At 36.3% G+C, this 13,816-nt stretch overlaps 1 protein-coding gene across 9 annotated transcripts in view; it reads left to right on the top strand.

Moving 5' to 3' along the window:
* The window catches only part of MARCHF1 (E3 ubiquitin-protein ligase MARCHF1), a 224,396-nt gene that overhangs the window by 167,232 nt on the left and 43,348 nt on the right, over positions 1 to 13,816 (top strand). For all 9 annotated transcript variants that reach the window (XM_074541200.1, XM_074541201.1, XM_014266550.3 and 6 more), the window contains one exon: positions 13,290 to 13,340. In XM_074541200.1, the coding sequence (XP_074397301.1) occupies positions 13,290 to 13,340 (51 nt within the window). The remainder of the gene's footprint in view (positions 1 to 13,289; positions 13,341 to 13,816) is intronic.

Here is a 13,816-nt window from a genome sequence, read left to right as displayed (position 1 = left end):
TCTATTGATATTTTCTGTAACCTGTCCTCTTTTCCAGCTCATTATTGTAGTTTTCCATGACCCTCCCAAGTTAAAACACAAACATGTTTTTTGGAATTAGGTTTTGTTGCTATTTTTAAAGAAACTGAACTCTGGAAACAAGTAAAAAAAAAAAAAAAAAAAAAAAAGACATAGATTTAATCCCTTTACTTTGTTTTCTGGTTGATCATTTCTAATCAGTTAAGTGCTTAATAAAAATATCAGGACCTAAAACTGAATCCTTAATCCTTCCTCGGAGGCTCTTCTCTATGATACTTTCTTCTCTAGAATCTCACATTGTGAAAGCCTTGTTTTGCTTGTTTGTAGTAATAATTGGCAAGATTACTCTTTCTGTACAAGGAGAAAAAGTTTATTTGGGGCTAAAGATGGTTTTTTAGACCAAAGAGAGAATTATCTGAATACCATCTGCTTTTTTATATTTGTATAAGCTGATGTTTGCCAGCATTGGGAGGTGAGGTTTCCAAAAATCTGGAAGATTACATGGTGCTGGGGTTGTTGTATGAGCATCAGATTGCAAATTGTGGACCACTACCTGAGATGAATGAGCCAAATCTTCAGTGGAGAAGTCTCCACTTGACCCTGAGTAAGTCAGCAGTTAAATTCCTGCTTCATATAAAAGTTGCAGAATATTGTGTATTTTCTTAAAATGGTATAACTGTGCTTGAACATAGACTGCTGGAAATCTGGAAATTGATTGAAATACTGAAGATTGAAAATTTAGAGCATTTTTTACAGTGAGATCTATTGAAATGTGAGGAAGTATGGTATTTATTATTATATTTAGAAAAAGACGCTAGAGATTTGGCTGTAATGTTATTTCACTTAGTAGTGACTAAACAAGGCAGGATTCTTTGGTGAGAAAGCACAGAAGAGAATAGAATGAAATCACACGTGTTTCATTATTGCCTGCAGTAATGGAAAAAATGAAGAGCATAAGGTAGTAATTAAAATGTTTCATGAATAAGAGACTGGGTAATTTCAGTGGCGTTTTTAGCAGCTCCAGCCCTGAAGACAAACACACATAAATGCATAGAATATTGTGGGCAAATACTCAAGTCAATTACAGTGTCAGGATGTTACTCCCAACACATTAGTCTAAATTCTGTGTGGTAATTAACAGATATTAATAAAATAAATGTAGTCTATTCCATATTCTGGTAAGTAGTTATTTATAGCCACCCTGGGAAAGTTTGAATTATTGTCTGTCCTAATTGTGCCAGGGACTTTTTTATTAGGCATGAAGGTCTGACTGGGAGGAATTAATAACTGCCTGCAAAGTCTCAGCATTACAGTTAATCAGGTATCTTAGAAACAGAGCTGATTCTTATATTTTGGTGTTATTTTTCTGTCAGTTCATTTGTCACATCTAAAATCAGAAATTGTGCTCTCAACAGTAAAATCTTTTGCTAGTGTAACATTTTGTCGACACCAGGACAGTGTCATTATTACTAGTTTTCCCCACCTTCCTCCTTCTTATCCCCTTGGTGTTCCTCTTTACATGTAAGAGATTTCTGTTTATAACACAAAATCTGCTAAGAAGGAGCAGTCAGTAAATGCTGTGCTGTGCGTGCCCATCCCTCAACACATCTGTGAGTCTCAATGTAGGTCACGTCTGTCTGTAGGAACCTTCTCTCATGAATATGTATAACTTGCTTGGCAAGTTTGCTAACAACAGGTGTATTCTGTGTTCCTCACTTTTTTTTACTTGCATTATTTTATGTGGAAAATAAAACCAACTTACAGCCTTTTAATTAAACATTAAGGTAGCTATAAAGGAAAAGAGCCAAAAAATCTTTTGTATAAGTTTCCTTCCATCCCCTGACTGAATAAATGAATATATGGTGTTAGGGCTTGTGAGCTCTAAAAATAAACCTAATTTAGTTGTAGTTTCCACAGCATCCTTTCATTGGTGAATACAATAAATACATCAGAAAGCAGAGGGGCAAAAAAATGCTGTCCTAAAATATTCTATAGGTAGCTGAAACAAGGATCAAGCATTGGGACAGGCTGTCCAGGGAAGTGTTTGAGTCACCATCCCTGGAGTTATTTAAAAGGTACATGGGTGTGGTGCTTGTGGATGTGATTTAGTGGTAGATCTGGCAGTGCTGGGTTAACTTGGTGAATTTAGAGGTCTTTTCAAACAATTCTATGATTCTGTGTTTTATGAAGGATGGCTTGAAGTACATAGATTATTTGAGTTAACTTCAGTGTTAGTTCTAAAACAGAGAAGTGGCTGTAGAGACACACTTTAACTTGAAGCTTTCTTCCAATTTTCTACACCTTTTACTGTGAATATATATATATATATATATCACTCCAGGAGTTTTCATGTAGAGCTTTGTTGAAAATAATTGTATAGAAATTTTGTCATTCAGGCCCTAAAGTTGATATTTTGCTTTGATGGTTAGAGAGACATGAATTGCAGTGTTCACATTTATGTTGAAAATTGCAAACTAAATAATAACTAATTTGATTATATTAAATGATAAGCCAAAATCTGCTTAATTATTTATTAACATGCTCTCACATTAAGATGAATTTAGGGATTTCCAGAAGAAATAGGAACGTTGCTAATGATTATATCTATGGAATCTATGTACATCTTGGATTTAACTGGCATAAAATTTCCTCATTTTTTTACATTTTTTATTTTCAGATGGTGATTGTAAGGTTTCAGACATGCTAAGCCCATAGTACCAAGATTTACAGGGACTGCTGGTACAAAATAAATTACTTAGCTGGTAACATTTAGGATTTTTTTGTCCACATTCAGAAGTGGAAGTCCTGGCCACCAATGTGCAACATAAAGACATAAAACTTTAATTAGATAGCAGATATGAAAGGGGTGATATTGAACATACAGAACATAATCAAGTAATGTTTTATAACTCTATCATAATTGAGGCACTTTGACTTTGTGTATTTAATTAAACTTTTATCCTTTGATAAACACTTGGCTGTTAGAAAACTACTTGACCACCCAGAGGCTTTCATCTCTGGTTCTAATTGATTGGAATCCAGGAGGTCACAAAAACACAGACTGCAAAGTGATCCCTGAATTCCAGCTTCTGAAATGTGTTAGTTGGGCTTTTCAGTTTAAAAATCAGCATATTTTCATGCTTAACAAAGATAAATTGGAATGCATGCCATCCCATGAAACAAAATCAAATTACATGGTCCATGCACCACATCTATTTTCTTGTAAAGAACTTAAAAACTCTTGGCTGAAACTTATACTGAGCAGCAGGAGTGTTCTTACAGTAGAGAACTGTGGAGACCAGATGTTTGGGAGCATTCACACTGCTAATGGAACAAATATTATCAGTTCAGCATGGCAATGAAAAGCCTTCTCTTCAGATTCGCTCATCTTATAGAAAAGCAAAGTTGCATCTTGTACTGGGAGGTTAGGGAAATAAATAAAGCGCCTAGTGTATTGAAGGAGAGCAGAGGAACAGTTGATTGGCTCAAAACAACCAGGTGGGAAGTGCCTTATTCCCTCAGTGGTCTAAAGTTTGCAAGAAAAAGTTGTAATTTAAGAGTTCTGCAGAGAAATTTATTGCATTTCTGTTCATCCCAGACAGAGACAAAATGATAGCTTGATGTCAAAGTGACGAGTATTCTATTTCACTTTCTTGTTCTATATGTCAAACCCATTGAAAAAGGGTAATACGGTGTGAAAATAAGTGATAATTAAGTAAACTAGGAGTTGATTTATTTCATGTCTGAAACCAAGATACGTGCAGTGGCATATCTTGTTTGACATACAGTGGCCCTTCACACCTGTCCAGAAGTAATGAAACTTAAGCTGGACTGCTAGTCTTGCATTAGAAAAACAGATTGACAAATTAAAGCCTGTTGGCTTTGCATTTGTGTTTTAGAGGGGGAAAAAAAAGAGGGCGTGGTGTTTTTCTTAATTTTCTATAGCTGAGAAATGTCAAGAAAAAAAGTATAAAACATTTTCAGTTTTTCAAGGTAAGGTATCTTTATCAACCACACTCAACCATGAAACCCCCATAGCATGTTTCCAGTATTAAATAAATGTAAATCAAGTGTTTCTACAATCATGCAGGTTGTTGCCAGGTAATTTAAAAATGAGCAAACAAGTAGCAGAAGGTGGTTTTGACATGTGGAAATCTGTCTCAAATTCTATGGCTTACCTGTTTCAGCTAAAGTGCTCTGATTAACATAGTGAGATGATGGAAATTAAACAGGATGTAGTTAGAGATTGACACAATAATAATTAAAAGTGCTGTGTTTTTTCTGAAGAGAAGTAACTTGGCAAATAGCAGGGGAAAAGAAAAACATTCATAAGATGTTTGGAGGCCAGGCTGTGTTTCTAAAGGTGTTGAGTAAATCTACAGACACTATGTGTCAGAGAAGTTGGACCCTTGTATTGAGTGTCAGTAAGTGCACAGTTCTCTGGTGAAAAACTTCACAGTGATGAATTCATGCAATTGCTCACCCTCCCTCTTTTAAGGAGCAAGCTTTTTAAAATGCCTATATGGATAGATGAAACATTTATAAGAGAAGTAGAGAAAACTCTACTAGGGTTCCATATTTTGACAAAACAGGGGAAATGTTTTTCCTTGTTTATTTTTTCATTCCATCTCTTTTCCCTTATAGTTGCCTTTTTCTTTTTTTCCCCCTAAATTTATTTATTTTCATATTTTCTTCAGTTGCAATTAATATTGTCCCTCTGCATTTTTTATTTAGTTTCCTTTGTGAATAGTATTGCATACATCTTGGTAATGCCAAGGTATATCATTAGAGTGCTGACTAGCAGTTTATTGATTTTTTTTTTTTTTTAGTCTTCCTTGCTTTTTCTCTATGACATGTTAATTAAAAAAAAAAGGGCAAGATTCACTTGTCCAATATCTGTCTTTGCAGATTTTAATTTTTAGCTGTGTGGTCAGCTTTGGATAAAACAGGCAGCCATGGTATAATCTGCAGAGCACAGGCAGCTAATTTTACTAGATTTTTCATGCAGTGCTGTGCTTAGTCCATGGTGTTCACCACACAGTTCCTGAGCCAACAAGGGCAGATACTATTTTAGATGTGTCTTTTTGCATACTAATTATTTTAGAATGCCTTATCATAGAGAACAACCTTGGGTTAGATACTTGTGATTTTTCTTAAGGTTAAAGTATTGTCAGTCAGTGATGGATTCAGTGAGTGAATATCTATTTAAAGAATGAAAACAATCATGTGGAACTCGGGGGGCTTTAGAGTATGTTAACCTAGAAAGTGGTTAGGATATTCCTGTCCCTAGTCTCTGTGTCATTTGGAAGTGAGCTGGGTGGGATGAGCTGGGGTTGTTTTGGAATGTGTGAGTTCCACAAACTTCTCTGTCACTGGGTTCAGTCTGATGTATTGCCCTGGGCCAAGGAAACAGAAAGATCCACTGTGCCCAGCTGTTGCCACTCAGCAGTGTACTGCTTATTGCCCAAGTCTATCCTCAGCAACTCAAGGTTTCACCTCCTGGTAGAGCTAAGTGGAGACATTTGTCAGATTGGGATACCCTGTATTAAATAATGCAAATACTGGTACTTCTTGTTGGCACTTGTTTCTATGAACAACCAAAACGTACTTGAATTATCAACACAGTTCCCAGCACAGTCCAAACCACAGTCCCATACCAGCTAGTGTGAAGAGAATTATCCCAGCTGAAATGAGCACTAACCTCATTCTCATTTGTAGTAGGACCTGCCAAAAATGATTTTCCAATAAAAGCCTCTGACTAGGTTCCTACCTCATGATCAGTCAAGGGCAGCTACATGACACACATTGTGTGTTAACTGATTTGTGTTGAACAAATTCCCAGCTTCATGGTTATTTAATTTCCAATTTTGGCTAGGATTTCTAGGAACTTTTCATTTTTGCTACATGTGGCAGAACAAATTAAAATTTGGCCCTTTTTGTGATCTGAGAAAGGGATTTCACTGACGTCAGGTGAGTGTTTAGCATAGTGTTTTCTGACTGCATTCTGTGCATGCCTGTGCTTTGTTTCAAGGCTGATTCATTGCTGCGTTTTTTTGGTGTTTTTTTGGTTTTTTTTTTTTTTTTTTGTAATGGTGCGTTTGTTCCCATTTGAAAACAGCTTTGACCTTGGATATCTGTGCAACATAGAGAAAGTAACTGAATGCTGAAACATGGAAGATATGTGTGTAATTGCAGGTAAAAGCATCACTATGAAAGCCTTAACAGGAAGCATGCTATTGACTCATCTTGGCCTGTGATGGAAAGTGCCCTGAGCCTCATTAAAGTGTGGTTAGCATTTTCAACTCAAAAAGATGGTGGATCAGATTCTGATATATTTATCATGCTCATTAGCAGCTTTCCCTGAAAAAAACCCAGCACACTGAGACTGACATGGAGATAGGAAGCCAGCACACTAGAGATACCAGGGCAAGAGGCAGCCATAAGTAGCACAGCAATATGTCTGTGCCATGTAGTTGGTGGCATTGTAGATTTTTGTTTAGAGGATAAAATGCTAAAAAAGAGGATAACTTCCTAAAAGCTTTAACTCCAAGCCTTATTACAGTGGAAGTACCAATGTAGAATTTTTATGGTCTTATGGGCTTCAAATTTGACAACAGGGATTTCTTAGTTGCACAGGGCCTAAGAGAAGTAAAGCACCTGTACATTATTCTGAAGTAAAGTTACCCAGTAGGCCATGAAGAGATAGGTTCCTTGATCATTGCTGTGTACTCTCCTACCCATATATACCCATATATAAATGTGGCAAATATACAACTTCTAAGGTAATTAAACTAATTTTTTTATGTCACACTGGAATATGTAGTCACTTTCCACAGATGACAGACAGAGTGGCATTTTGAAATGCTTCAGCATCCTCAGAACCCTTTTTGTGATAATTAGCTGGTTTTGCACAGTTGTGCTTTACAACAGAGACCTTCAGCCTGTTTAGCTTCATCTTCTCCTGCCTTTCCCCTAGTGACTTTGTAGGTGATTTGACATTAATGTTGAACTTCTTAGTGAAGTTAAAATGTCTTAGAATAAGCTAGTAATTTTTTTACAAATAAGGGAGATAGATTTTCTTACATTTTCAAATATAGATTTGACTACTAATAATTTTATACTTGGTGATTTATTGGTATGATTCACTTATAAGAAGAATTATATGTCTGACTGTTGAATATATGAAAATATAGATAAAATATGTAGCAGCACAGAGAATAATTGCATTAAAAATAAAAGGTAACTGTCAGCTGATGATAGCCTTTTTTCTCAGTATTATTTTAGAGCTAACATCGGCTTTGACTTCCTTTCAGGACATAAATTCCCCACATCAAACCTGTTTAGGAATTGTCAGTTACTCTGAAATTGTTACGATGTTATCACCAGCAGCTGATTTTTCCTCCTCTTCTTTCCTATGGAGAAAGACTGTCCAAGTCCAAGCTGACCAAGAGGCAGGGTATATGCTCTGTCAGTAGTAACATTGCCATTACCTGCTTGGCATAAATAATTTTAAAGGAACAGTATTGTGCTTGTATTTGGTTTAAAAACATAGACCCCCAACAGGAGAAACTGAAGTAGTTTTTTAGTAATGTAGCAATAGCCACACCGTGGGAGACAGTGTTATCCTGGCTCTGGCTGTTTGCAGTAGCAGAGAACTAGTAGACAGTAACTACATTTACACATCAATTCATACAAATAGATCAAGAGATAGTTATTTCTTTTTAGATGTTTTATTTATATATATGTGATGCAGTATATATGAATAATACAAATGGTTGTATTCTGTGTGTTTTGTTGATATTTTATTTTAATTAATAGTTACTGTTGTCTGTACTTTGTTATTTTAATTAAAGGTTGCATCTGTAGCACAGTCTTTAATATTCACAGTGAGCTTTTTTTCCTGTCACTTGGGATTTTGAATCTAGCAGTTCTGTCATATTGAAAAAATTCTGGGATCCAGTAAAATTATGCATGATGCCCAGTAATTACAGTGTGTTTATGTCTTAGATAATTATGGCCATTGGTGTTTTTGTTTAACAGTTAAAGCAAATGTTGCCTGGTTTGTGATTTTTTCATTTCATTTTCATGTTGAGATACTGAAATAATTGTATCCAGTCCATACATCAGTTTTAATAATGTCAGCTTCTGCTCTTTCAGCAACTGATGTTACTACTTAAGATCATCTACATATGTGATGGCTCAGGTCATAAAGGGAAAGCAATTTCTACTCAGAATTCTAGAAGTGAAAAGGTGCTGAGAAGAGGCTCCTGTGCAGATCCAGTGAGGGGCTACCATGTGGAAAGGCACTTCAGGCAGGCAAAACGGTTTGTTTGCCCTGTGTTGCACTTACATTTAGGAGGCATTTATTTTTGTAACGCGTTGTGGCATGATGGATATCTGTCATTGCAGTCATGTGTGGAACTCCAAGGCTGAGGGCTGTGTACAGATATGTGAGGCAGCACTTGGCACTGCTGGGATGCAAAGATTAGAGTTCACAAAAATAAAACTAAGACAAAATATTTTGTAAAAGGAGTTTTTTGGGAGGTGGTTTGGTTTTATTTGTGTGACAAAAGCGGTTGCTTAAGATTCTCCTGTGAACTGAGATATTCTGATTAATTCTTGATGCTTTCGTGCTCACTTCAGGGAGATGAAGTGCAATTCATTAGCAAGGTGCTTGGGTCAGCCCCAGTGATCCTCATAGCCAGAGCAAAACAAGGGGCAGCTAAGGAAAGAAAGCAGACAAATGGATTAGTTTTAAATGTGCTGTGCTGCCCAGCAAGACTTAAAATTGTTAGCTGTGCGTATGAATATTTATATATGAGCCAGAAAGCAACGAGCTAATTTCCTACTTTCCTCTTTATAATGAGAGCCTGAACTGTTCACAGCAGTATTTTAGAGATTTGTTATTACTAACCTCTTCCTCTGCCCAGTCAGGGTTTTATTCTCTGACTTTAAAAACAAAAATGTGTTTGTAAGCAGTGCAAGTCACATTTGCAAATAAAAAGAAAGAAGAAGAAGCTGTATCTAAGTATTAGAAAGTTTAATTGGTTTAGAAGGTCCCTGAAAATAATGTCACTTCAAAAACTGAGTTTTAGGTTGAAATGAAGTTTTGGGAGATAGTTTACTATTGTGAAAAAACAGATTTTGCACTTATTTTTAATTATTTTAACTACTATTTGCATACAGATTTTTTTGTTTTTATATGGTGGGACAGGTATATGGAAAATTCCTCCCAAAGCACTTGCATGAAGATGTCATAATCTGAAATTTTGTGGTGTTATTTCTTCTTTGTCTTCCTCCCAGAATTTATATTGAAGGCTGAATTACATTTTTAATTATTTCCTTAGAAGTGATCTTGGTAAAACCTAATTCTTAGGAAATTTACAAACACAAACTGATATTTCTTGATGTCCAAGTAGAATAGTTGGAGGAACTTATTTTTATGCCAAAACATTTTAGAAAAGATACCTGACAAGTGTTTGCAGGCTGTAGCCTAGGGTAGAAGAGATGAGCTATTGGTGGTACAGGAGATCTGGTAATAAGGAGAGGCATTTCAGTGTGGTCTTCATATATAAGACAACCCAAAAAGCTGGTGCCTGTCCAGGAGGGGTCTTGGGAGGAGCTGTTTTGCTATTTTGTTGACTGGATGAAAACACAGTTTAAGAATTTATTGAGAAATGTCTCTGAATATCTTGTTTTCACTTTGCTTAAGGGCCAGGACTGTGTATGTATGTGAATTTAGAAAACTCAGTCCCAGAAATGAAAAATGCTCTTTACAGACAGTAAATAATTCCTGCTGAGATGTGTAATTCTAAAAGGTGAATGCTATTTTCTTTGAAATAATCTGATTCAAAGATTAAGGAAATTGAATCTGATTTCCTTGATGCACAAAAATATGTATAAATATTTGAATATCTTTGGTCTTTGGTTAAAACCTTTGGTTATTTCTTTCCTCTACTGTGCAGTGCTGTGGCCTCACCTTGAGTCCTGTGTGCAGTTTTGGGGACTGCAGTGTAAAAAAGATACTAAGGCATTAGAGAGTGTCCAAAGGAGAGCGTCAAGGATGGTGAAGGCCTTGAGGAGAAACCATATGGGGAGTGGCTGAGGTCGCTTGGCCTGTTCAGCCTGGAGGAGACTGAGGGGAGACCCCATTGCAGTTACAGCTCCCTCATGAGGGGCTCAGGAGGGGCAGGCACTGATCACTCTCTGTGGTGACAGTGGCAGGACCTGAGGGAATGGCCTGAAGCTGTGCCAGGGGAGGTTTGGGTTCAGTATCAGGAGAAGGTTCCTCACCAGAGGGTGATCAGGCACTGCAACAGCTCCCCAGGGAAGTGGTCACAGCACCAGCCTGGCAGAGCTCAAGAAGCGTTTAGACAATGCTGTCAGGCTCATGGTGTGACTCTTGGGATGCCCTGTGCTGGTCCAGGAGGTGGGCTTGATGATCCTTGTGGGTCCCTTCCAACTCAGCATGTTCTATGTTTCGTTGTTAACTTTTAAAATGTAAATTAATATTGAATCTTTGCAAAAAAAAAAAAAATATTACCGTTTAACAAGCTTGTAGGGAAAGCATTCTGCATTTCCTCTTCACCAAGTTATAACAAAAATCAATTATTCTTAACAATGTGAGTTCTTTGTAAACATAAATCATTAAAACAGAAGCACACAGAAACTCTTTAATGACACGTTTCAAAAGTGATTTTGCCATAACTTTCCTATTCTGTTCTTTTGTTGTGTGAATAGTTGTGCAAGTTGAATAGGAACTTCAATGAGGAATTCTGTATTTGATTTATGTGCTGTAATTTAGTGCAACACTTTTTGTTCTATTTATATTGTGGTTTTCATGATAAATCACCTTGAAATGCCTGAACCTAGTAATGATGATTAAATTTATTTCTTTTTTTTTTCCAAAAAACTGTTGAGACAGCACTCTTTGTCTCAGTTTAGACGATTCCGTGTGTGAGCAGTACTTTGCAGACTGTGGATGCTGTGAATTTTCAGTTGGAGAGTCAGAATCTTGTTGTATCCCAAGCGAAGGAGATAATGTGCCAGAGAGAAGAATGAATCATGTAAAAAATCTGGAGAGAGAGCTGTAGTCAAGAAACAGATTTTGAAAATGAATCTTGAATGATGGATTGTTGAAAGAAAAGAAGTTAGAGTTCCAGGGTTCACTATGCTGTCAGAGAATACAATGTGTTTTTTAGTCCAAGGGATGGACAATAAAGGCTGCATGCTTTTAGTAGGGAGTTTCTCAGCTGTGATCCCTGTTCATAATTTCTAACCACAAAATGGGAACTAATTTCATGGGTCCGTAACTTCTATTTTTTTGAGGTCAAAGCAGAGCTACTCTAAATGATGTACCCAGAATATCCAAAGTGTATTTTCTATGGATATAAATGCAGACATTCAGAACTGCATACATTTAATGTCATTGAGAAAGGATAAGCAATTATGAATTTATTGCCAAAGATACAGTGTATAATATACCACAGAAGTAATATTTGAATCACAGGATACTTCAGGTCAGGAAGGATCATCTACTCCACATCCTTGTTCAAACTGGGCCCAGCCTCAAGGACAAAATGTTAGAAATGAATGCATACCTTGAAGAATTTATTTTTTCTAAATTGTTCTTTAAGAAAAAAAAAAAAAAAAAAAAGAGGGACAAACAAACCTGAAGGTTGTTAAGTCCTGAGATTTAGTTTCTCTGATCGAATAAAATGTAGAGTGCTCTGTGGTCAAGGAACTCAGCATTGGTTTTGATGACAAGTTTCCATTGTGCTACTTAGTGTTTTGAAGATAAAGTAGAAAGAGAAATAATTCAGGATATTTATGTTTGCAGTCCAAAAAAATGTGATGGCACTGAGGGAATAAAAACATAAGCCACCTAAAGTTTGGAGGAAGTAAGATACATAGGTATATGATGCACGTAGTTTTAAAACTATTTTTTTGTATGGATGTGCTTACTGGGGTTGAGAGCAAAGTGGCTTTTTTACTACAAAAATGACAAATAAAAGTGGAGGGTTTTTTTTCTAGATGCTGGCTGATGAGTTGCCTGATGTTTCTTTTTGGTCATTTTTGCCAATAGAAAACTGTTCTGTGCCAAAAGTCTTGGGGAAGTACTAATTTGTAGACTAGACACGGATTAATTGAGGAGGAAATTGAGTCTTTGGTAGCTGGCACCTTCAGTATTTTTGTGTTGTTTAATTGAATACATGTTGAGGAGAGATGGGTAATAGTCAAGTTGAAAGCCTCTTGTGGACATGCGTGCATGTATGTGTTTGCATGATGCATGAATTGCAAATAAAGCTGCAGAAGCAAAAGCTCTGCTTTGGGTTTTGTCACCCTGCTCCTCCAAGCAGGTTATCTGACAGACTTAGGCACATGATACCTAGTTCAGCTCCTCCTGGGTAAAAATCAGGCTTGATGAGTGATGTGAATGTTTCACTTGAGTGTTTGAACCTACATCCTCAAGTGCTGAGAAAAATATTTTCATGATTCTCTTAAGATGCATGGATTTACTAAGAGGATGAGCCCTGTTTCTGAAATGTCTTACCTTTTCGGTGTAAATGAAGCTGAATCAATTGCCAGGGAAGTGTAAATACTGAAGAAATTTTTTAACCCCTTCTCCACTCCCTCCTTTGGGTTGCTAAAGAAAAACCCACAACAACCATGTGCTGTGGAAATGTAGTTCTTTGCTGTACACTTTATTCATGCACTTCAGCCTGCAGTGGTGGTTTGTGTGTGTGTTGTTTGCAGGAGTGAGAGGGGATGGAGGAGTAGATGTTGAACTGAACTGCATCTCTGCATGATCACAATTTGTTTTTCTCAGAACATATCTGTCCAGGAAGTCATCTAGTACTGCTAATTTGCCTAAAGAATAAATTCTACTTTTTTTTCATGCAGGCGTATGTTCAGTGTAACTGGGAAATTTTTGTCATTGAACAGTTGTTTTCATACTGAAGTACCAGTTTTCATGAGAAGCTCTGATGATTCCTTAAGCTTTGACTCAAAATGTTTTTTCTGAAAAACTCTAAAATAAACCAACAGTAATTAGATGCTGGCATTAACTTCTTACAGAACCTTAGAAAAACTTTTATTCATGGAATTTACAAGACTATTGTGATGGTTTCTTTCTTGAACTGTCTTCCATTGTGCAGTTAGTAGCCAAACTGAAGAAAAACAGAGAACCTCTGTGCAGTCACAGTCACAGAAAAGATTAGGTAAAATCCAAATTACATAAAATTTTTTCATCTTTTAATTTTGTTTTCCAGAATGAAAAATCCCCAGGGCGTTCCACAAGTCGATCAAGTAATATTTCAAAGGTATGTGAATTCTATTTTCTTTTCTGGAATTTAAAGAAAACTAGGTAATTAAATATAAAACAGTACTTTAATCCATTATATTCATTATGTAGTATTTTATTTATTCATAGGAATCAGATTTTAAGTTTTGCTGCAGAACATTATGGTTATCCTGTAAACTCCATCATACTATTGGTCATTACTGTAAAATATGTAATAACAATACTAAGCAAATAAATTAATACCCTTTTTTTTCGCCTCTTTTTCCCAAGTGTTTAATGTTACCTTAGCACTTCAGCTTAAAATAAAATTACTGTTGTCTTTTTCTCCTCCTGCCCTACCCAAATAATTACAGGTGTAATATGCAAAGCTATAAATCTGTGTTCATTTCAGGCTGAATTCTGAATTCCTTTTACAGGGATATATGGTTCACTGAAGCCAGGACTTTACATCTAGATAATTTTTGCTTTTTAGGAAAGAGAAGGCAAACTTTAGGA

This window comes from Zonotrichia albicollis, chromosome 5 (genome assembly GCF_047830755.1).
Source record: "Zonotrichia albicollis isolate bZonAlb1 chromosome 5, bZonAlb1.hap1, whole genome shotgun sequence".
In the NCBI taxonomy this organism is placed as follows: Eukaryota; Metazoa; Chordata; class Aves; order Passeriformes; family Passerellidae; genus Zonotrichia; species Zonotrichia albicollis.
Note: the sequence above shows the minus strand (reverse complement) of the source record. Positions and strands in the feature narration are given on the sequence as shown.